General features: G+C 38.6%; 1 protein-coding gene across 3 annotated transcripts in view; it reads right to left on the bottom strand.

Moving 5' to 3' along the window:
* Positions 1-523: 523 nt before the first annotated feature.
* Positions 524-25,595, bottom strand: part of Scgalpha (sarcoglycan alpha) — a 286,058-nt gene continuing 260,986 nt past the window's right edge. Inside the window, exons 10-11 of one of the 3 annotated variants that reach the window (XM_067144290.2) lie at positions 1,142-1,207; positions 524-1,007 (exon numbers count right to left, since the gene is read on the bottom strand). In XM_067144290.2, coding sequence (XP_067000391.1) covers positions 983-1,007; positions 1,142-1,207 — 91 coding nt within the window. In that variant the 3' untranslated portion in view covers positions 524-982. The remainder of the gene's footprint in view (positions 1,008-1,141; positions 1,208-25,595) is intronic. The other 2 variants (XM_067144291.2, XM_067144292.2) reach the window with 2 other exon arrangements.

The following is a 25,595-nucleotide window of genomic DNA, read 5'->3' as shown; positions in this document are numbered from 1 at the left end:
TGTCAACCCTCTGTGGAGGGATGTAATCACTACTGCATGTTTCTGTGTTGGTTGGTAGTATGGTGTTTTATTTGAATATGAAGAGAAGAGTGTTGGGACTAATGCAGACAACAGTCCCCGAGGCAGAAGAATTATTCGCAGGTGATTAAAATTCCTGATTCAGCCAAGGAGTCGGATTATTATGTACTGCATACTTTGAATTCTCGAAACACAAATGTGCAAAGTTTTCTCCCTTCTGGTTCGTTATTTTGATTACAGCAGTGGATTTGCACCCTTGACAGAGATTCTGCCTTACAAGGGCTGCACCAAGCTTAAATAGCCACACAAAATAATAATAATAATAATAATAATAATAATAATAATAATAATAATAATAATAATAATAATGTTAAAATTATTATTGATATATATTTTCCCCTTTTGTTGCCTTTGCATCCAATAGCTATCACATATTTGAAAACTTATGTTGTCTTAAAACTGGCTTCTGCTTAGGCATGAATTTTTAGATTTGGAATGTAAGCTAATAGCAAAAATCTAGGCCAATTTTATGAACAGGTCTTGCCTTTTATGTTTGAAATTCTAGTCTTCCTAGTACAGAATATTATTGCTTGTAAAATCTGCGTGATGTTACATGCTGTAAACATCAGTATTTCACATAAATTTGCACTCACCAACACTATTTGCAACCAAGAACAGAAGTAGGTTCATGCAGAGGGCAAGAAATTTGAATAAGCTGTGTCAATTCGACCACTTGCATATACCAAATCAACAGTGAAATATAACATATTTCAATCATTTGCAGAAAGGTAGAATTCTTTTCCTTTATTTTTATTTTTACTATTTTTAAGAGCATAGAGGATTCTTACTGCACTGAATAAATATCTGTAATTTTCAAATCGTATGTTTCTATAATTGGCTTTAACTGGCCAGCCTATTTAAACCAAGATTTTCAGCAATACCAGGTCTTGGGCTCCTCCAACAGTCAGAAATCGGCACGATTACCACCACTGAAACAAAAGAAATGATATCTGAGCTGGATATTTTAATATTGTACACGATATTTAAGCAAAGTGGGCTGATATCAGCCAAGCTTGCAACACAGAACGAACAGTGACATACAGCAATGCAGACATATACACACCTGCAGCTCGAGCCAGAGTAAGGAGGAGGATTGGGCCGATAGTAGGAGTTGCGTTCCATGGACACCCTATGAAGTTAAAGTCAATACCTCAGTTTGTGACTGCATTATAATTATTAAATTATGAGAGTGAGTTGCACTGAATAATAATATTTCAACCACAGAAGACAAGATGAATGTTCAGACAGGAAATTCTCCAAGAAGAGAAATGAGTGAACAAGTATTATACAGTACTAGTGTCCAAAAGTTAAGCATAATATGGAAACTGGAACAATGGAAGCGGAAGCTTTACATGATTGCCGGAACTACCGGTATGTAGCATGGAGTGTATTATTGGCTCAAAACTAATTGGTCTTTGAGCAAGTCTGATAAGAAGCTGAAGAGAGAGTCTCCTTACTTACATTAGCATGCTGTCCTGTGTCGCCTGCTAACTCCTTGTTGGATGTCAGCCGTCAGAAGTACACTCAGTGTCGGCAGCAACTCTCACTCACAAATTTATTCACAAGATAACCACTATGTACAGTAGAAGTCCACTATAGCGAGAATTCGTAACAGCAAACAAAGTACTCGCTATAACGGATTGATTGTCGTTATATCCAATTTTTGTAAAAGTCGGGAAAACCCCCATACACATTAAAATCGGTATGAAACGGCAATCAGTTTGTTCAAATCTTGCGTTTTCACGGATGATATCCACACTATGGCTCTCTTGTTTGTTATTTTTCAAAATCCAATACTACGTGGAAGTGTATGTTTAATTTTATCCAAGATGACCCTGAATGCAATACGACCAGTGGCGGATTTAGTGGGTGGTCTGCAGGACTGCAGCACCCCTGGTTCTTCACACGTAATTTACACGAAGCAACATTACATATTCAATAGGGAAATATTGCCAATCCATTCTGCGAGTTCCTTTAACACTTGATTTTCAACTCCGGAATAGCGCAATAATTGAATGCTTCTCTTCACATGATAATGTCGGATGATTCCACTTCCCTCTCTTGGGACTGCCAAGACATGGCTCTGTTATCTGGCCATAAGGCTTTGAATCCGCTACCCCCTCTGCGTGTGCTGTAAGGCACCCACCAAGCCCGATCTAGCGGTCTGCACGCATTGCAGACCAGTGTGTCTTATTTGCTGTCCACCAATCATGACAGTAGAAGTTCTAACAACATGAGTATTGTTAACTCAGTGCAGTTTTTAAAAACTATCAAACTAAACAGTTTAACCCTAAATGAAAAGTGTGATATTAAAGCTCGAGGAAGACCTACCCCAGAACTGAAAATCTCCCAGACTGGTAAGAGCCATGACAAAGAGTACACAAGAATTTTCAATCCAGATGTATATAGTAAACATGAATGGTTGTGTGGGTGTGAAGTTCAAAATGCACTTCCTTGTTTCCTGTGCCTTATTTTTGGAAGTGCCAGTGAAGGAGCAAACAGTGCGTGGGTTGATGTAGGAGTTCGTGATCTGAAGAGAGTGATAAAATAAAGAAACATGAAAAATCAGAAAAACATGTGAACAGTGTGCTAGTTTCCGTAGATGTGCGCCAGGGTGTAAGTAAGGCCTATGAGGAATCTGTACAGCGTCATAACAATGAAGTAAGCAAAAAATCGGCAAGTACAATCCAGAATAATAAACTGTATCAAGTTTTGTGGGTCAAACGAACTGGCGTTGAGAGGACATGACGAGAGGCCAGACTCCAAGAATCGTGGTATATTTCTGAATTTAATTAAATACATGAATGAACTAGACTCTGTTTTTAAGTGACATCTAGAGAGTGCTTCGTGTTTCAAAGGAACATCGAAAATGATCCAGGAAGAATTGTTGCAGTGTATGCTGGAGGTATGCAGCGAGGCTATTTTGGAAGAGATAATCGAGTCTGAATTTTCACCAATCATGGCTGACGAGACGGCGGATGTGTCAGATGGATTTCAGCTTGTTCTTGTGCTAAGGTACTGTGATTCGCAAGGTAATGCTGCAGAGCAGTTTTGGGGATTTTTTAATCCTTCTGGTCAAAATGCAGAGGCCATTTCAGAATGAATTCTTTCCCAGCTTGGCGTTATTCTGAAAGATAAAGAAGAATAAACTCATTGCCCAGACGTACGATGGTGCATCTGTTATGAGTGGTGCCGTCACTGGCATGCAGACGAGCATTAAGGAAGTGTACCCTAATGCCCATTTTATACATTGCTTTGCACACCAACTTAATTTGATAACGGAGAGAGTTACTAGGCAAAACACGAAAGAATATTTTTTGCAAATTTGTCTTCAATACCGGCATTCTTTTTCTGATCATCCCAAAGAGTGTCTGTGTGGCTAAACAGATACCTGCTGCTGGAGCCACAAGATGGAATTTTAAATCGAGAACAGTCAATACTGTACTTATAGTTATGAATTTCATTGGTTCCGTATTGAAGTGGGATTACAACAAAATTAAATTCTTTTCAAGGTCCACCTATTCAATACAATGACGTTTTATTGTGATTTAATCACATGTCAAATAGTCAAATGGTACCAGTTTCGGCATCTATGTGCCATCATCAGCCTTGGGTACAAATTAAAACAAGATATACATTCCTAAAACATCTAAAACACATTTTAACACATTATAAAATAACATACAATTAATGTGGTGATACATGAAATACGATAAAATTATGATACAATTGGTATGATATAAAATTCTTAAAATTCCGGCTGTTCGTTACATAATTCAGTCTGTGTGCATCCGGGTGAATTTTTACAGTTGTATGCTGTCTATGTGAATGACATTTGTTCCTTTAGATATTAGGTGGTTCCAGGGAAGTTTACTTTGATCATGTAAGATCGCGATGTATTTAGAGATGACTTCCCACTTCAATTTGAACCTGAAGACATATAGGTACCGGCCGAAAACTAAACTCATAAAAGAAAAAGAAAAAACTCATATTTCAACCACCTTCACTTATAATAATGACGTCCACAAAATCACCAACCTTTTCAGAAAACATAACGTAAGAATTTTATTCAAAACTAACAATAGAACTTCCGAAATTTTACACAACTCTGCATCAATCAATACCCCCAGTATCTACTCCAAATCTGGAATATATAGACTAAAATGCAATGAATGCAGCAGCTCCTACATAGGTCAAACAGGACGCAATTTTATGATTAGATATTCGGAACACGTCAACGCGATGAGACACAATAAGTTCTCCGCCATGGGTGTACATATGCACGACACTAATCACAAATTTACCGACATTGAACAAGATATGGAAGTTCTTCAAACAGTAAACAAGGGACCCACAATGAATATCATTGAAAGTTGTTACATCAACTGCGACCAATATTTTAACCCCAATTATAATTTAAATGAGATTTACGAGAAACCCAATATTCTTTTTGATCTTTTAATCGATTGGCTTAAAAATACCAAACTATCGAAAAACAGTTCGATTTTCCAAGTAATCCGGAATACACACTCCCGTCAATTACCCCCACTACCCCATCCTTCCGCCCCGCCTTAGTTCCATTCCCCCGCAAGCGCTCCGCCTCCTTCCTTCCCCTCGCCTTCCCCTAGCCTCCTTTACCGTTGCTCACACACTTCGTCTGGCTCCGTCTGTGTAACAACACGTTCACATGCTGCTCAAGGTGAGTCAATCATCATTTAACGATTCTAATGTTTCCAGTAACTTCCATACATTGCTTCCAACATCTAACTTAGCTAATTTCTTCTTCAGGTTCAAATTGAAGTGGGAAGTCATCTCTAAATACATCGCGATCTTACATGATCAAAGTAAACTTCCCTGGAACCACCTAATATCTAAAGGAACAAATGTCATTCACATAGACAGCATACAACTGTAAAAATTCACCCGGATGCACACAGACTGAATTATGTAACGAACAGCCGGAATTTTAAGAATTTTATATCATACCAATTGTATCATAATTTTATCGTATTTCATGTATCACCACATTAATTGTATGTTATTTTATAATGTGTTAAAATGTGTTTTAGATGTTTTAGGAATGTATATCTTGTTTTAATTTGTACCCAAGGCTGATGATGGCACATAGATGCCGAAACTGGTACCATTTGACTATTTGACATGTGATTAAATCACAATAAAACGTCATTGTATTGAATAGGTGGACCTTGAAAAGAATTTAATTTTGTTGTAGTCAATACTGTACTCGAGAAAAAAAGATGCTTTAATAGATTGTTTTGAACTACTGATGGAATCTGAGTCTTCAAGTGACATCACAATCAGAGAAGCATCTACTTTGTACAAGTACCTTCAGGATGAAGAGTTCAACTTCTGGCTGAAATTCTTTCATCATATCATGCCTCATGTTGATATTTTATACAATCAACTTCAAAATCGGCAGGGAGATGTAGCAAAAATTCGTTGCCATGATTCAAACTTTGTTAAAACTGTTAATGATGTGAGAAATACAATACTGGACTCCAATGAAAATTCTGAAACCAGAAATGTAAACAAACGGCACCATGTTCAGGAAACTGTGACAAGAGTGTCTGTGGCCATAGAAGTCTGTGATGTCATCATAACCCAGGCAAATAGCCAGTTTCAATTTACAAATCATCTCCAAGTGTCAACTCTGGTGATGCCATCAAATTTTTCTTCCTTCAAATCAGCTTTTCCTGAGAAAGAGCTAAATGACTGTGTACAACTTTTCCCTACTTTTCACGAAGAAAAACTACAAACTGAACTATCTGCTTTATACTCCAGAGAAGAATTCAGACCACTGTCTGGTGCTATCCAGCTGCTTCAGTTCGTCATCTTCAGTCATCACTTTCAGAAGTAGTGAAACTTCTTCACATTGCAACGACTCTGCCAACTACCACGAGTGAACCAGAAAGGTGTTTCTCAGCCATGAAGAGGATAAAAATGTACCTTTGCAGCACTATGGGTGAAGAAAGTCTGATAGCTCTGGCAATGCTGTCAATGGAAACTACTTTGATGAGAAATATACCAAATTTCAATGAGAAGGTTATCAATATATGTATTTTCAACCTACGAGTCTCGCCGCATGCAGCTCATCTATAAATAAGGTAAAATTCAGTAATTATACATGCAACCCCCCTAATGTTAAATGCACGAGCCACCACTAAATACAACCCCCCTCTTTTTCCTTCAAAAATATAAATCATGCTTAAAAACTACTTTGTAAAATCATATGAATGTGTTTCTTGTACAGTACACATTTTTAGACTATCTTTGTCTTCATGCCAACGCCAAACATTGGCTTTAGTTGTGCCTTCTTTTGGCTGCACAATTATTCATTTCTGTGGGTTTAATAACCATTAACTTAAAATTGGCATCATAATACCGACAATACGACGATCCATCAGGAAAATATTCTTGCTGTGTATAAAACTGTTACTCTTACTCAGCGTCAGCTACAACTGACCACTACACGCGCGTCTCGCTTGCCAGGTTCGGCTAACTTCAGAGGCTAGCGATGTATAGGCCTAATCACGGACGGTGAAAGTCAACAAACGAGTTTACTGAGCCGTGGCATGGCCGTTCCGCCCTTTGCGTTTTTCGTGCAGATACCTCACAATTTCATCTTCAACTCCTTTAAAGCGTCCTTGTTGTGGGCCACTGAATGCTTTTTTTTTATTGTACGCATTTTTAGCTCTCTTTGTCTTCCGGCTAAAGGCGAATATTGGCTTTAGTTAGGCCTATGCCATATTTTCTTGCGGCTGTACAATTATTCTACACTTCCGAGTGTTTAATAACCATTAACTACAAATTGGCATCATAATATTGACGAGAACCCGTTGAAAATTTGCCGGCAATACCTGTTCCAGGTAGGTATCTTCACATTACGATGATCCATCACAAAAATATTCCTGCTGTCTATAAAATTTAATTTTACTAAAAGTCAGGTACAGCAGATGCATTATAACTCCGCCATTGAGCTGTGGCCTTTCTACGATTTCGAAGGTTTGCATGTTTTGATGCCATTCTGCAGATTTGAAAAACGTTTTTGTAGAGGCTAATAGAACGCCATTCTCTCGTAACTATTTCCTGATATCCAGTGACGTTTCACAGAGGTACTGTTATAATCGGTTGCCGCGGCTAGGGATGTGTAATAAAGAGGCAGTCGTTTATTGTCAATGAGTTTTTTGTGCGTTCGCGCGGGGGTGAAAAGAAGCAGCGTGGTTACCGTGGTAGTTGCCAGTGGTGTTCATTACTGTTAGGTCCTGAATGCAAGACGACCCTTGATATTTCACATGAGATTCTGAGGACAAAATGTCATCTTGGATTCAGAGAAATACGGTATTACTCCAGAGGCTTCTGTGGCAAACATTTCATGCTTCTTCTTCAAATGGCATCAGCTAACCTAACCGTATATGTATCATGAAAACATTTCAAACGCATGTAGAGAAATGATAACCTACTCACTAAAAATTTACATGGGAATAACCTTTCGAAATTTAACCCGATGCGATAAAATATAAACTAACCTCTGAAATCAATGATGTACTCTGCTGTATCTTGAGGTGTATCACATTCTTATACTAACAGACTGTAACACTGCCTTCGAATGTCGACGAAAGAGCTCGCAAATGCACATAGGGAGGAAACTATACGGCACCGAAGATTAATGATCGCATTTTGTGGCAAACGATTCAGTTTTCTTATTCAAACAGCGTCAGCTATCCTAACGTAAGCGTACTGTAAGTATGATGAAAACAAACTTCAGGTGCTAGTAGAGAAATGATAACCTTCTCGCTATAAATTTACTTGATAATAGCCTTTTGGTAACTTAACCGGACGCGAGTAAATATAAACTAACCTCTGAAATCAATGATGCACTCTGCCATATCTTGACGTGTATCCCATTCTTACTTAATTGCAGTATTTAACATTAAAATTAAGAGATCGTTTATTCAGCTTTTATATTTAACGAGTTAACTGTTATCGGATACGTTATTTACATGCTCATTACGAAAACATGTTCTCTTTCATTTTGAATTTTCTTTACGGAACAGCAGTCGACGGGTATTACTAATCGATTTCGACATCGCCTTTGATTGTTGACGAGTGGACATAGCGAGGAAATAATTCCGAAAGTGATTGATCGCACGTAACATAATCGCTGAGGTGCATAAATATCGGTAACGGAAAACTCGTGCGTGCTTAATTGCTCACGATAACAGATGCTTCAGTGATAGGGCTCTCGCTGTAACCGAAGAATAATACAGTTTAATATAGGAATTTTGAAGGGGCACACAAAATTGTCGTTAAAACAGGTTCTCATTATATGCCGTACTCGCTATAGCGAACTTCTACTGTACCATAATTTATTTAACTTGTTAACTACTAGGGATAAATAAAATATATACAGCAACACTAATAAATATATAATAAAGGAACAATAACATAAATATTCTGACAAGACAGTCTAGTAATAATGTATTAATCATTATTAATCAATTAATTAGCCCAGCAAATAATAAATTCAAATCTTCACTTAAAAGGTAATCACTGTGCAGTAGCTAATCAACATCAACGGATCCAATTCCAGATATTTTGCAATAATTTTGACAAGTTCACTGTCACTGCTGCTGGCATTGTTGTCATTAGTTATTATGATGGATTCTGTTCTCTCCTCCACTAGTCCCTCCTGCTCACAGTACTCATATTCATTTTTTTCATCTCATCACAAATGCTAATACAGTCACTTTCCCACAGTTCTGAAAATCTCTTTCTGCAAAGGCATTTAACATTATCAATTTTAAAGGTGATTTTATTAGCACCATCCCACTATTCTATATTGGACAAGAGGAGTTCCATGGGAAGTAGATCTGCATGGTGTGGAAGCAGTCTTAATACCACATGTCCACTAGTAGCCACTATTTCATCAATTACATATGTTTTGTGTCATGGGTTATGAAGTTTAAGTTCATATAGTTCAAAGTTCAGCATGGAATCAAAGAGGGAATATTTTTAACCTGCAGCCAGGTTTTCATAGTATCCACATATTAAAATTTGATATTTGACCTTGTCTTTCTGTGTGGTATATAACAATCAATGAATTGGGCTCCAGATTAGGGATCACCTTTTCTTTTAACCAACAAATATAATATTCACTATTCATATCTTTGTAGAGTCTTCACTTTTCTCGGCGGGACTGGTAAATAAGCAGAGCATTGGGAACAAAGCCTCTCCTACCATCAGCATGCAGAATAACCAGTCGATCTCCTTTCGAAACAGGGGGGGTACACTCCTGAAGTGCTATCATTAGGCATAGAATGGCTACTATGTATGTAGGTTTCATCTTCAGACATGATGGGAATGGCATTATTTCTTGTACTTCTTCATGGCTGTAAGGTAAGATATTTGAATGATTTTTATGTCCTGTTTCTCAATTAAAACCCTTCTATTATATCTAGTCTTCTTCCACTTGAAGCTTAACTCTTTTACAGTACTTCCCAAACTGGTGCAACCTCCTTGGGAACCATCTTCTAACACAGGCCATAATTTAGATATTGATGGAGTTATTTTCTGATGAACGTAAAATTCATGGATTGTGCATTGAATAACACTTATCAAAATTGTCAATGTCCTCTACACACTTCCTTTCATTTCATGTTCTTCCTGGCATACCAAACGAAGTTCCTTCGGTCTCATGTTGTCTCTGTTCTACTAAAATTCTCTTGGCCATCCTCAACAACATTTTTGTTAAATCTGCTACTTTCCGTTATACTTTCCACAATTCTTTTCTATACTGTTCTTGCATTTTATTTTTATTCTCCTCAGCTTCTTTTTTCACAAAACCATAAACATTGAGAACAATCTCTTGCATTTGTCCTCTTTTTGTCATAAACTTCAGTTTAGAATTGACAAGCAGCATAACTCACTTGACACACACAGGTAAGAATTGACTCTGACAATGAACTGATTTGCTTTAAGCTACTAACTGTACTTCCCAGTCAAGTCTGTCACAAGAAGCAGCCCCTTCCTTTTCCACTCCACTTCCGCCTTCCACTAGTATACCAGCTGTCAATCAACATGAGATAGGTCAGCTAGCAGGCTTTGATTTTTCTGTCAAGTCCCGAACTGATTTGAGGCAGCTATAACTCACCTTCCTTGCATATGCAAGTGTGCTGTCAACGTCACATAGGCTCTTGAATGGACAGTAAACAAACCACAGTACATTTGACCAAGAGTGTCTAATTCTGTATTTGCCTCTCAATGCATTCAGAAAGTACGGTTTGTACTGTGTTTTGAGAATATGGAACAAAGACGTCAGTTGGAGCCGATATTAAAGGGACAAATCATCAGATGCCTGAAAGTAGGTTCGGCCGAGACTGAAGTTTCAGCAGCCTTGAATGTGCTCAAAGTGTTATTTCCAGGCTTTGGCAACAGTTCCAAAACAAAGGAGATATTCCCGTGGGGGTTTTCTTACTTGTTCCCCTATCAGGCGCATCACCGGTGGCGGATAGGGGGGCCCTCCGGACTTGTCTGGAGGGTCTGAGAGAAATAAAATACCCTCTCGCGGACCAAAAACAGGTATTGCCAGAAAACGGCTTGAGGCATTGTGATTGTTACTAGCCCAAGTCAAGGCTTGGAAGTGGAGGCCTCGCCCATACATGGTTCCTCCACATGGGTGATACGGTGGTTCAGGTGAAGTGGGGCTGGTGATTGATGTGAAGGCTCACTGTGGGGTGCTGGAACCAACACATCACTTTGGATGAGCCGTGGGTTGGGAAAGGGGCGATCCCAACCTAGGGGAAAAGTCATGGCTGTAAACTCAGTCATGATAATGCCAAGTAGAGACCACGTGAGTAGGCCTACTGAAGGGGGAACAAACCTGGCTAGGTCCAGGCCACGGGCGGTCCACTGGATGGACAACTGAGAGGCATGGTCTCTGCTATGGAGAGCCTGAGTTGCGGGAGGGCAATGTCTGGCTGTATGCCTCACCATGGATGGTGAGAACAATGCTCAGGACCCTAAAAGGGGCAAAAACCCCATGATTGATTGAAATATGGATGCTTATAAAGAACCAATTTCAAAAATTTTGACTTCAAGGGAAGCCAAGGAAGCTCCAGTAGAGCAGATCCGGGAGTAAGCCCAAGATGAAAAAATGGAGACAGAAGTCCCAATTGGACAGGCTGTTGCCGATTCAAAACAAGAAAGGGCAACAGAAGCTCCAGTAGAGCAGACTGCTGTCAGAATCAATCAGCACAATACCAAACTTCTAACACAAGAGTGGAGAGTGCTGAATGCCACTTCAATCGATAAGACAGGAAGGACAGTTGTTTTAGCCCTTGGTGAAAGAGACTTCGAAGAGCTCAAAAAGAGAAGCCTTAAGGCTAACCTCGGACTTCGGCAGATCAAGTTTCAAGTCATCAAGGGAAAAACAAAACCCAATGTTGATAAAGATGGAGCTGAAGGTCCTTCCAGCCAATCTTCAGCATAAAAAAGCACCTGTGGCCAATTTCGCCAGGAAATTCACGTCCGAGGCTATTGACGTGGCCCTTATTCAAGAGTCATGGGTACTCTAGGGCAGAGTAGCAGGACTGGCGGAATCTGGAGGTAAGCAGATGAACGATACAACATCAGAAATACCCAGAACGTCTTCTTGTGAACAGGAAATTACAATGTCTTATGTTGCAGGAACACTGTTCACTGGACTTAACCGCTGCCAAGATTAAACTTGGAAATTGGGAGGGACCCAGAGAAATAACCATAGGCTCTGTATACCTCCCATATGACTCAACTGATCTACCCCCATCAGAAGAAGTTGAGAACCTAATTTGTAATGCAAAGAGGAAAGGCAAACACTTAGTCTTTGGAGCAGATTCAAATTCACACCACACAACATGGGGCAGCATGAACTGCAATGCAAGAGAGTCTTTACTACAGTTTATTATTGGAACTAAGTAGATGATACTAAACCTAGAAAACAAGCCTACATTTACAAATAAAAATTGGAGGAAGGTAATTGTAGTGATTGTACAATATTTATTTGAACTTGGAAAACCTGTGGGGAATTTTGTATGTTCATGTGTTTATTTAGTTAATTTATTGGTTTGTTTTTTATGTCTTTTGTGTGTAAAGATATCTAGAATTATTTGGTTATGAAACTACTACAAAATTATTTAATTATTGTGAAAAATTTTATTAGGTCTTAGGAACGTTTAAAGGTAAGATGAAAAACTTGTGGGACATACGGTGGCGCACGTGCCAGATCTGGTAGTATGCTTCGAGGAGTTTCCGGTTGCATCAGTTTGGGAAATTTCTCGAAGCTATATGCTTTTCTGGGCCCTCATTGGCCATAATAAGGCTATTTGTGATTGGCAAACCTGAGAAATGAGGGGCGCTCATTGGTTGTTTCACGATTTCACAATTTCCGGTAGAGGACCTCTTACAAGTAACAACTCTCATTATTGTTCCGTATTGAAGATGCCGTTAGGCTTACATGTAGATAATAACCACATTAAACGTGGAAAGTATTGAATAGGTGGTTTTTTATTAAATTATCCTTGATATCAATGCCTAGAGGAGCTCTTGGCGAGAGCCAAGCACATCCAAGCCATCTTGATCATTTGACCACCGACGGGAGAGATTGCCTTCTCCAGGTGACGGTTCTCTTGGCCCCCCTATAGGTAAGCACTTGGCTTTTTCATTTTTCGGGTAGTAATCTTCAAGTGTAGTGTTCAGTTTTATTTCTCTTTATCGGCGGAGCTTACCCGCTTTTCTGTCAGTCGCCAGATTTAATTCACGACTTAGCGCTTGCGGCGAGTCATATCATGTTTGTTAAGAGGAAGTTTCCCTTCCTTCCTTGTGTGTGTATATTCTTTCTTGCAACGTAAATTACTTAATATCTGCGCACGAAATTTACATGTTAAATGTGATGTTCCTTCTTGAAATAGTGTAAATTAGCATCATGGAAATTTGTACGTTAAGTGTAATCTTTTATTATTATTATTATTATTATTATTATTATTATTATTATTATTATTATTATTATTATTATTATTATTTTGCGAGTCCCTCGTGTAATGTTATTTTGGTGACTTCTGCAAATTATGATATTTTTACGATCAGTGTGATATTTTATTATTATTATTTTGCGAGTTCCTTGTGTAATGTTATTTTGGTTACTTCTGCAAATTGTTATTTCTACCTCAGTGATTAATTCAGTAAACTGTATTTAAATTGAATCAGCATTGCTTTCGTATCATCAGCACTGCCAATACCTTTTCACCACCTGCGTATGGACCTACCGCTTCTCACTTCCTTTCCTTAGTTGTCACGTTGCTCAACCTGATCGTTACTGTTTGTTTTCTTGTGCTAAACATGCGTATGTTTTGATCGCGTCTAAACACTTTTAGTCTGCCTCATTATTACTATTATAATTTCCATGTATCAAACGTTATTGTGTGTAACAAAGTGAGGTTACAGTAATAGACATTACACTAAGCACTACGCATATTGCAAACTTTGTTAAAGACTGGAAGATGCTGAAGGAACAATCATTGGCAGACCACCAGCACATCCAATTTGCAATAGATGCGAGACTATGTGGGATTGAGATATACAGAGACCCTAAATTAACTAACTGGGACAGATACAGAGAAGTTCTAGGGAAGGCTGTACAAAAAATTCCAACTAACGTGAGAGGACAGAAAGAATTGGATGAGGCAGTGGAACTATTAGAAGAGGCCATTATAGACTCATTCCATGAAGACTGCCCTCTCAAAGAAAAGAAAAACACCAGAAAAGTAAGGTGGGGAAACAACAAACTAGCCAAAATGAAAAAAGAGGTTAGGATGTTGTATAGAATATCATCTAGAAATGGTATATCATAGGAAAATCACTGAGTATAACCTAGATATACAGAAAGCAAAGAGAAAATTGTGGAGACTGTTCTTTGAGAAAGTGGAATCACACACTGAAACAGTAAGGCTCCAGAAGGTTCTGAAAGCAACCCATATAAATCAAGCGGGGACACTGGAGAAACCAGATGATAATTTACTTGGGCGGGGAGGGACACACTGGAGATACTAATGGTGTGCCACTTTTCTGAGGCTGAGGAGATAACAGAAGAAGAAACGGTTGGAACAGAGACCGGAGCTCAAAGAGCAGACTGGAACCATGTAAAATAGTTCCGGGGCCAGATGAGATACTTCTGATACTCCTACTGGAAGGATGGGAGATACTCGTCAATGCCCTGATGGACCTTTTCAGACCTAGTCTAGCTTTAGGATACATGCCGAAATCATGGTCTGAAGCTAAAGCAGTATTCATACCTAAGCCTGGGAGGGAAAATTATGCCCAAGCCAAAGCATACAGACCATTATACTTAACCTCCTTCATGCTGAAAGCAATGAAGAAAATTCTGGATAAATATATCAGAACAGTGCAACTGAACTCAACATTACATGAAAATCAGTTTGCATATAGACCTGACAGATCCACTGAAGTAGCACTCCACCAGTTGGTTTGTAAACTACAGGAAAGCCTACAATATAAAGAAATTGCACTGGCGGCATTTCTAGATATAGAAGGAGCCTTCAGCAAAACAATCTATGACTCTATGATCAAAGCATTGGAAAAGAGCAAGGTGAGTAAAACCATCGTCAAATGGATTAAATCCATGTTAGATGGAAGGAAGATAAAAGAAACCCTGTTTGAAGAAACGCTGACAGTTAGGGCCACCCGAGGCTGTGCTCAGGGAGGAGTTCTTTCTCCTCTGCTGTGGAACCTCGTGGTGAACAAAATCAAAGCTATGCTCAACGAACAAGGTTTTTATACACAAGGATACACAGATGACCTAGTGATTGTGATACGAGGTAAGATTATTAGTGTTATCCAAGACCTCATGCAAAGATCACTTAACCTTGTGAAAGAACTGGTGTTGGGAAGAACAACTATCAGTCAACCCGAAGAAGATAACTATGGTCCCTTTTACAAGGAGGGGAAAATTAGAAGGAAAGAGATCACTGAAGCTCTTTGGGCAAGATATATATATATGGAAGAACAAGCACTGCACCTAGGTGTAGTTTTAGATAAAAATCTAACCTGGAATCCACATATAGACAGGAACATAACCCGGGCCAAGAACATGCTGTATGCAGGTAAAAGAGCCGTCGGGAAGACATGGGACCTAAGACCATCAATGGTAATGTGGATATATACAATGATCATTAGACCATTGATGGCCTATGCTGCAATGATCTGGTGGCAGAAAGTAAGACAAGGAAAAGTCAGTAGTAGATTGGATAGCCTACAGAGAATGGCATGCTTAGCCATAACTGGGGCTATGAGAACTATGCTGACAGAAGCCTTGATTACTTTACAAGACCTCCCATCACTATGCAATTTCATACAAGAACAGGCTAGAATGAGTTCATATACATTGACACAATCAGAGTGCTGGAATGCACAAAGACCCAATCTAGGACACTGTAAAATTAACAGAGTAATAACAGAGGAAGTCCTACATATGCCATCTGATCATATGATACCAAAGTACAACTTTGAAAAACCGTTTGGGACCCAGATAATAAAAAAATACTGGTATATTAACAAATGGAATACTGAAAAAGAAGATATAGTGCAGTGGACTGATGGCCCAGAGACTGGGGACGGCACAGGAGGAGGGATCAATGGAGGAAGACCTGAGAGATCAATCCAGATGAGCCTGGGCAAACACACTACAGTCTTTCAAGCGGAAAAGCTATAGGAATAAGAACATTTTCATTTTTACGAACAGCCAATTTCATTAAGGCACTAGAAGCAGTCCAGATAATATCCAGAATTGTCTGGTACAAGAAGCATACTAACGAACTGTTGAAACTCAGCAGAGAAAATATAAGATGGTTAGTAGGACTGTTGACAGGACACTGCCATCTGAAAAAACACCTACATAGAATTGGAGTAATAAGAGACAATAGATGTAGGAAATGCAATGAAGCAGAGGAATCAGCTGAACACATACTTTTCAAATGTGAGGTGCTGGGTAGAGTCAGACTCTGCACTCTAGGACTACCAGGTGAAGAGAGAGAAAAAATCCAAGAAGACCCAATAAGAACAACCTGCAGCTTTGTGAACAGAGCAGGTATATCTAGGTGGGAATGAAGGAAAAACATGGTAGCAAAAGACCTTAGAGGTCGATGCTAATTAGGAACTAATATTTAGAGGCCCCATGAAGAAAAGAAGAAGAGAAGGAGATGTTAATCATAGGCCAGTACAGGGCTGTCCAAGAGTTACAACTCCACACCAGGAACAACATCTGTCATTAACTGCACGGTGAAACCAGATGATGCCTGCAAGTTAACTCTCTGCAGACCTTGCAACTGCTTCAGGAGTTCGTGTTTCTCAGCAGACTGTGTACCAGAAACTCAGAAGGGCTGGTTTTTCCCAGGTGTCTGGTAGTAGTGTGTGCCCTGCTTACTTTAAACTGCAGAAGGGCCTGATTACTGTGGGCTTTACAACTGGACCCTGAATGAATGGATGAATTTGTTCTTCACAGATTAAGTCCAGATTCAGTTTAGATAATGATTCTCAATGTGTATTCATCTGGGCAGAACATGGAGTATGATTTGATCCCAGGAATATAATGGAAATGCAGTGCAATTTTTTTGTTTTGTGCAATGGTATGCTGTATCGGCACCTTTCTCTCTAAAAAAAACCCCCAAAAATTAATTTGATATTATTCAGAATATTCCTATCACATTTCCTATGAACAGTTGGCTTATGGATTAAAACCAAGCTTGTTTGTCCGCTTTTGTTACGTTTCTATAGATATAATGCGTAAGAGCACATGATTGAGGTTTCTGTAAAGTGATGTTCTAAAAATATCATTCTTGTCCTATTAACCATTTTGTTTTGTTAGTACACAGCAAAATAAAATGAAAGAGATAATCTTCTTCTTGCTGTTTCTTATCCTTCCACATTTATTTTTCATTTTCAAAATCTTCCTCCACTCGGAGGCCCACAAAGACAAAGAATACACAAACAATTTCATTCAAAAATAAAAATAAAAAAATAAGTAAATTACATCTCAGTCTGGCGAACATGCGTGGTGTCTGAGTAACAAAAGAGAACCCTTGAGCGCTTTCAGCACCCAGTCAATGAACTCCTTGGTACTGATGTTAAAGGTCTTCATCAGTTCTATCATCTTCTTAGGGACTGTCCCTCTCACAGCTATCATGAGACTCCTCACTCCTATGTTGTCCAGTTCATATTTATTCTTATAATATGGCACTGTAGGCAGGTAGATAGACTTCTTTTGTCAGTCCACTTCGTCTGGTTGGTTGGAGTGTGTTTCAAATCTTACTGTGGGGTCTAATATATATCCTTTCTTCCCTTTAATTGTGATCATATCTATCCTTCTCGTGCTGCCATTTACTCCAATGCCATAGACTTCCTCATGCACTTGAAATCCTTTCTCACAGAGCATCTGTGCTATGGATGACCTGATGTTGTGATGTCTGGTGTTTCGAAGAGCTTCACCGAAGGCACAGGAACCAAAGATGTGAGGTAATATTTCAGTCTCACTACATCTTCTGCAGAGGTTACCATCAAGGGACCTTCCTGGTACAGCTCTTACAGGTGCAACGTTACATGCCATTTTCAGCGCATCTCTCCACTCCGTGCTAGAAAGGTCATTGTGGTTTCTAACCCAGCGGTTTGCAGGAGGGAACTCCTTGTACAGACACACTCCCTGATCTTTACTTCTCAACAGGCACCATTTCTCAAATTCAGAATCTCGTAATTTATTTCTGAGTTTCTTGGTGTCATACTCATGGTGCCTGTTCTTCACACCCTCAGTTTTATCATTTACGTTTAATCTCAGTTAAGCATCTGTTAATTTCTTCATCTAGGTTTCTAGTGGCTTCAATATATTGGTTCCCCTCCCGTTTCAGAATGTTGCAGCTGTTTATATTCTGAATCAAGGCTTCCCAGCTTGCCCTAAAAACACCTAACCCTTTGTACCGTTTATCTGAGTAAATCATAGAATCCGGAGTATCAGTAGGAAGGGATAAGATCTCCTTTAGTGTACTCTTAACAAGTTTATCAGCATCTTCCAAAAATCGCCGTGGTATTTTACCTGCAGCAACACAGAGAAACTGATAAGTCAACGTAGGGCAAACTGAAAAATTTAGAATTGAAAATTTCTGATCCGGATTCAGCCAGGGACAGGATGATAATGAGGTGAGTTTCTGCTGAACGAGTGTCACTGATTTCTTGGACTTATATAACATAGTATCTGCATAATTTACCCCTAAGTATTTGAGATATTCGTTCTTCAAAATACATTTAATATCCATACCTTCTTCGACTGTCATGAGCCCTTCGTTTTAAATGGTGACTATAATGGACTAAATTATTATCTGTCACAGTTCAGCTGGGAGGAGATGTTTCAAACTGTATCAATTGATAAAGCAGTAGAAATCTTCTATTCAGTACTACATTATGGCATGGAACTTTACATTCCTATACGGAATTTTAAGACTCCCAAATTCCCAAAGTGGTTTAATCATAAATTAAAGTCCCTGATTATTGAAAAGAAGAAAGCACACAAGCGATACAAAATATCAGGTCTCAATAGCGATTATCAGCATTTCTCGAAATTAAGAAATGAATGCAAGTCTGAATCTAAATCTTGCTATACAATGTATGTCTCCAACTGTGAACGAAGTATTATTTCCAATCCACAGAAATTCTGGCTATATCTAAGTTCTAAAAGGTCATGTAATAATATTCCTTCAACAATGCATCTTAATGAAGTTACAGCTGATACTGGAGAAAATATTGTCAGTCTTTTTGCTAACCACCTCTCATCCGTTTATTCTTCTTATCAGAATAGTAGTAGTATGTCATATGATCATCCTTTCTCTGTCAATCTATCAGTTATAAACATTAGTAAGGCAGAAATTTACAACAAACTGATATCTCTGGAATTAAAGAAAACTGTCGGACCTGATGGTGTTTCAACATACCTGCTCAAGTACCGCTCATTTATTTTATGTGAAGCACTCTTTTATCTGTTCAACTTATCATTAAACCAAGGCATTTTTCCAGTGGAATGGAAGAAAGGATTTGTTAGTCCAGTTTTCAAAAATGGTGATAAAACTGACATAAAACAATATAGACCAGTTATAATTTCTTCTCATATTTCCAAAATTTTTGACTCAATAATTCTTGACAAAATCACACCTCTCTTTAGAAACATCATCATTGATGAGCAACATGGATTCTTTTCAGGACGGTCAACCTGTAGCAATCTTCTTTTATTCTATCAGTTCCTCTTGGATGCAATAGAGAACCATTCCCAAGTGGACTGCATTTATACAGACTTCTCAAAAGCTTTTGACACTGTCGATCACGATATCTTGCTGCAAAAATTAACAGGCTACGGAATTAATGGGCCTCTCCTCTCTTGGTTTGAATCGTATCTTAAAAATCGCCTGCAGATTGTTAAAATAAGGAATAATTTTTCTGCACCTATTATTGTTACCAGTGGAGTTCCTCAAGGGTCTCACCTTGTGCCCTTACTTTTTACTCTCTACATAAATGACATTAAAAATATACTTAAGAATTCTGAATTGCTTTTGTTTGCTGACGATGCAAAAATTTTTATGCAAATTAATTGTCCACTTGATTGTTTAAAACTTCAAGAAGATTTACATCATATGGAAAAGTATTGCATTCAAAACAGGTTGAAACTTAATCATGAGAAATGTAAAATAAAATCGTTTTTTAAAAACATGAAGAAAATATCATTTCAGTACAAATTTAGTAATAACAACATTCTAACTCCTGTTTCACAAGTTAATGACCTTGGTGTTTTACTCAGTTATAACCTATCGTTTAATGAACATATTGAAAATATTTGTAAGAAAGCATTTCAAAGATTGGGTCGCATTACTAGATATTCTAGAGAATTTTCAAACTTAGCTACCTATCGATTGCTGTATGTGTCTATGGTACGCCCTATACTAGAATATTGTACACCTGTTTGGAACCCTTCTCATCAGACCTCTATCCATAGATTAGATTCAGTACAACATAAATTTCTTCGTTTATATTCATGTAGAGCAGGATTCTCATATGATAATGTTGATTATACATCCTTTCAACAGTCCTTAAATAATCATAGCCTGTCACAACGCCGTGAATTATTGGATACACTCTTCGTTTTTAAATTGCTTCATTCCTTGGTGAATTGTTCACAACTCCTTGCAAAAATTAACGTACATGTACCAGACAGACGCACAAGGTTCAAGAATACACTGTCTGGCATAGAACTAACTACGCATTCAATGGGCCAATTGAACGAATGTCAAGATCTCTAAACAAACTGGATATTGATATATTTAACTGCTCATTGTCAAAATTGAGAAATCACTTACATAATCTCCAAATTTGGCTATTACTTTCCTGTGATTACTTGTAATATAACCTGTGTATATATCTGTACATATTTTTTCTACTTATACTCCATTGAACTTTCTTTTTAGTGTGTTTTGTTTTGTTTATCCTTCTCTACTGTTATGTAAAATGGTATTACCATTAATAAAGTATTACTGATATTAATAACTTTAGATTTTTCAGGGTTTATTATTAGACCAAGTTCACAAAACCTTTGTAAAGCTAATTTCGTCAGTTCTCCTGCAGAGTCTCGGTTTTTTCCTCCAATAACCTTATCCTTGCAGGTTGCAGTCTGTTGGCAAGAGAATAACCATGCATGTCACATAGTTCTTTTTCACCGATATCTCGAAAAATGTGATCTGTTGTGAGATTATATAAAACTGGTGACAATGGGGATCCTTGCATTACACCACGGCGTAATTTAATGGGATTTGTTTTATTGAAATTGGCCTGGATCTGAGTTGTATTATTCTCCTGCAGCTTGTAAATTTATTGCTCAGCTTGCTTGGCGCAGCTGACATAGCTAACGTTTTCCTTAAGTATAAATGGCCCACATTGTCGAAAGCCTTGCTTGTGTCTAGGAAGACCAGAGTAACATCTTGTTTGTTGTGTTTTGCTGAGTTTAACACAGATCTGAGTAAAGCAGTGTTTATGATGGTGCCAGGTGATTTGACGAATCCTCTTTGATGTTCGCTAAATTGGACGTAACTCCATGATCTTGCGTCAAAGACCTTCTCGATGACACGACGAAGGACTGAACATATAGTGATTGGCCTCCAGTCTGACAGTTCTGTTGGATCTCCATTTTTAGGTAACAAAATGGTGCGCACCTTTGTGAACAGTAATGGAACATGCCCTGTCTGTAACATTATCGTAGATATTTTAGCTATGATAGTTGATGCCATATCATCTTTGACAGCTCTGACTAGAACTCTGTCGGGTCCGGCAGACGTGTCCACAGCCATTCGTGTCATAGCCAGGATTACCTCGTTCTTGTGCACCGTTACATCGAAGGTCTGGTCTTGTACAGCACGTTTCCTTTCAGTCAGCAGGTCGTAGTAATGTTTGCGTTTACAGTTGTTAGGTGTGGCAAAAATAGATGAAAAATGATTCTCAATATCCTCGATATCAGCCATACAGTGAGTCGTTTGGTCGTTCAGAGTGTTTCTGATGGATTTTCTTCACTGACTGTAATAGAAATACTGCATTTTTTGATATCGGTACTTATTACATCTCTTTTCTTTATGTCTATTTGTTGCCCTCTGCAGATTTGAGTGTTGCTTGTAAGTTCTCTGTAGCTTTGCATCTCTCTTAATTTTTCTTGCCTCAAAGTTTTTTTTTTTTTTTTTTTTTTTTTTTTTTTTGCCAGGTGTTTAGGATTTGGTAGAAGATCTATGGCTTCGGCTAAAAACAGCAAATTCGTCGACAGACTTGTCGAACTGATCTGTGCCCATTCCATAAGAAAACTTAAAATTCCACAGGTTCAATAAAATTCCACAGGTTCAAGCTCTTTTTATATTCATCTATTGCTCCCACCATTTTCTACTCTCATTTTGAGAGTGAAATTCTTCGTTGTTGTATGTTTTATCACCTTGTGAAGTGGCACAGTGGTTTATGGTAGGCTGTCTCTGTACTATTATTTTGCGATGGATATCAGGATGAGATCGACCTATGTGCGTATTGAGTTTCATGTAGTGTTTGTCGCAGTGGGGACAGGGTAATCATGGTTTTCCATTCAAAAATTATTTTGGAAGCTTGCAATATGATCTACAACACTTGAAGAATCTGCTGCTTCATTACTGGCCTTCACAAATTCCGTCTCCATGTCATAAAATGTAATACGATGATGTTAACAAGCTTTGTGATTTGTTAATTTGATTTTCCTTATCAGCTTATGTTCTTATAATTTATCAACTACCAAGTCTGTGCGATTAAACTGAGATTAATACAACACTAAATGTAGACTGTGTATTACAACCACCAGGCGTGCAGACAATGCGCATTCCCTAACCTTAAGATTTGTTACTATAAAATGCTATTAACACTTCTCTATAAAGTCACACATTAGAAAAAAGACCCCCCACAAAAAAAAATCTTCGAATTTTAATTTAATAACAATGAATGAACGCCAAAAACTGATCGAAAATAATTGTGTTTGTTAATGATATGATGGTGCTTACGATATTTGTTTATATGATTGCTACGGAGTGAGTAACGAGATATTATTTGTCGTTTTTTTTTTTTTTTATATGAAACTTTCCCTAAGAGTATTTCCTGCGCGTAGAGGTGCGCGGCTGTGAGCTTGCATCCGGGAGATAGTAGGTTTGAATCCCACTATCGGCAGCCCTGAAGATGGTTTTCCGTGGTTTCCCATTTTCACACCAGGCAAATGCTGGGGCTGTACCTTAATTAAGGCCACGGCCGCTTCCTTCCAACTCCTAGGCCTTTCCTATCCCATCGTCGCCATAAGACCTATCTGTGTCGGTGCGACGTAAAGCCCCTAGCAAAAAAAAAAATTAAAATTTCCAATTGTAATCATATAAATAATCCAGGAATAATGAAAATGAAATATAAACCATATAAAACATCAAAATAAAAAGGTTCAAGTTTGTCTCCCGGCTTAGCCATGTCACCGCCTTCTCAGTGTCAATGGAATACAATAGAGTAGAGGGTTGGTTTTTCCCACTCCTCTTCAAACGAACTGCTCTTGTCAAGTAAAATCTAACAGTATCTGAATTGCATCAAGTGCCTTTAATACCAACGAAGCAGCAAACAACTAGTGAACAGCTAACCGTCATAGTTAATCTGGGGTTAATGTATATTTAAATTTAACTGCGTTTATTGTGTTTAAATAGTCTGAAAAGTATAAACACTTCTTTTGTGCTGCTGAGGCAAGCGAGTTCATAGATATTTAGTAGGAGCAAGGCGTGCACATCGTTCACAAATTAGAGAAGTAAAATGAATAATAGAACTACTTATTTGTCCCGTGCGCAGTAATAGAAAGCATGATGATTCTTTAGAAGAATCTCCTGAACATGTGAACAGTGAATCAAGTGAATGTGAAGAAAACATTGCAAGTACCAACAGATTTACTGCAGTTCAAGAGGGAAATAATTTTATTCTGACCATAATGGGCCAGACTGTTGGACTTTAACTCAGAAAAACGACTTCTTCCAGAGAAATGAGTGGCTTTATGTGCAAAATAAAATGCTAGGTTGTACGGTGTGCTATGAGTTTACGAGTTTAGGGCCAGGAAAACAGATGAAAGTGAAAATTTCTTCAGAATGGGGCAGTAGTAAAATCAGTACCTTTGGAATAGAAGAGGATGGTACATCTGGTGATATGAACAAAGTGTGAGATTCAGTTTATGAAGAAGTTTGGGTGAGTACCACCATCTTTCTTCTTACGAAAAAAAAGTATCAGTTTGGTGGTGGGATACTGGTGTAGGCAGGTATCATGCTCAATGCATGTACGGAGCTCCACATCTTCACTGGGGGTGTGGTTAATGGCCAGAACTACAGAGTGGGATACACAAACAAAATGTAGGAATTTTCAGAGTCACAGTCGGCTCAGACTTCATCTTCATGAAAGACAATGCACATCCGCATAGAGCCAAACTGCTTGATGATTTTCTTGAAGGTGAAGATATCCTTTGCAAGGACTGGCCACCAAGATCTCTAAACTTTTACCCTATGGACCATACCTGGGATGCATTAAGGTACATTTATGCTACAGCTTCGCTGTTGGCACATGGATGCTCACCCTAGCACCTCGCTACTGACTACAGTCAGGCTGCCCACCATGAAGCTTTTACCCTGCAGTATTCCTGCACTCATGTTGCTGGCAGCTCTCAGTTGTAGTGGAAAATTCATCCTGAGAAAATGTTCTCATCTCTGAGAGTGATAGTTCCAATTCATCAGCGGTACGTTACAAAAAGGAAGAGAGTGAAATACGGAGTTCACCCTCTGAACCCTTTAAAATCATATGTTTAATTCAAATTAAAAGATAAAAAGCATATTTAAAATACACAAAGATTGATAAAAATATAGTCAATACAATGAAAGCATAGTTAATAATAAAGTAAGAGTTAAAAGTAAACAAACTTCACTTTAAAACATGATAAAGCAGGCCACTCACTATCCCTCATAAATTGGATGACGACGTCTACTGGCTGCTCGTTATTCCATAGTTTATCCATTTTGAACCTGTTATGATGATCCATTTGCCGCAGGTTCTTAATAACATTTCGTTTGAAGACAGCTGATATCAGAATTTGTTTAAAAATTGTCACTCATAACAGAAACGAAACACCACAACACAAGACCACATCAGGTTCAGAAAGCTAGTAATCACTGATCACGTCCGGCCCCGCGGTGTAGGAGGCAACACATTCACCTGTCACCCGGCGGCCCCGGGTTTGACTCCCAGCCGGGTCAGGGGTTTTTAATTGTAATTGATTAATATCCCTGGCCTGGGGACTGGGTGTTTGTGTCTTCCTTAACGGTCCTTTCCTCATATTCAACACTCTACACTTCCACAATTCCAATTACACGCAGGTTCATATCATATGGTGCAAGTAGGGGCAAAAGACCTATACACCGCCCCGAACAAATAGCATTTTTTTTTAATCACTGATCACAGAACATCTGCATGGAGTGCAGAGAAAGGAAGAGCTGGAGACCTTGGAAGAACCAATCACAGTCTAGGTTACAGGATAGCCGGAGATGTACCTGGCTCCGAAAACAAATGTGTTTGAGACTATCGATGTGGCAGCATAGGCAGCTGGGCTCCAGGGTAAAAGCACCAATAGAGATCCATTGGTTTGTTTCATCATTGCCTAACATCAAGCAGCGAGTAGGGAGATGAGTTGCAGTTCACCCGCCTCCCTCAAGGACACTTCCAGAGCTCCACACTGCTCTTTGTGAAGAATAGAACCAAATGCCAGAAGAGCTTTTGAACCATCTCATAAGAGAGTATGCCACATTGTTATGAGGTGCGTATGGCCGTTACGGGTGGTCACACCCAATATTAACTTCTTTTCT

This window comes from Anabrus simplex, chromosome 3, assembly GCF_040414725.1.
Source record: "Anabrus simplex isolate iqAnaSimp1 chromosome 3, ASM4041472v1, whole genome shotgun sequence".
Classification (NCBI taxonomy): Eukaryota; Metazoa; Arthropoda; class Insecta; order Orthoptera; family Tettigoniidae; genus Anabrus; species Anabrus simplex.
The sequence above is the reverse complement of the archived record's forward strand: the minus strand, read 5'-3'. Positions and strand labels throughout refer to the sequence as shown.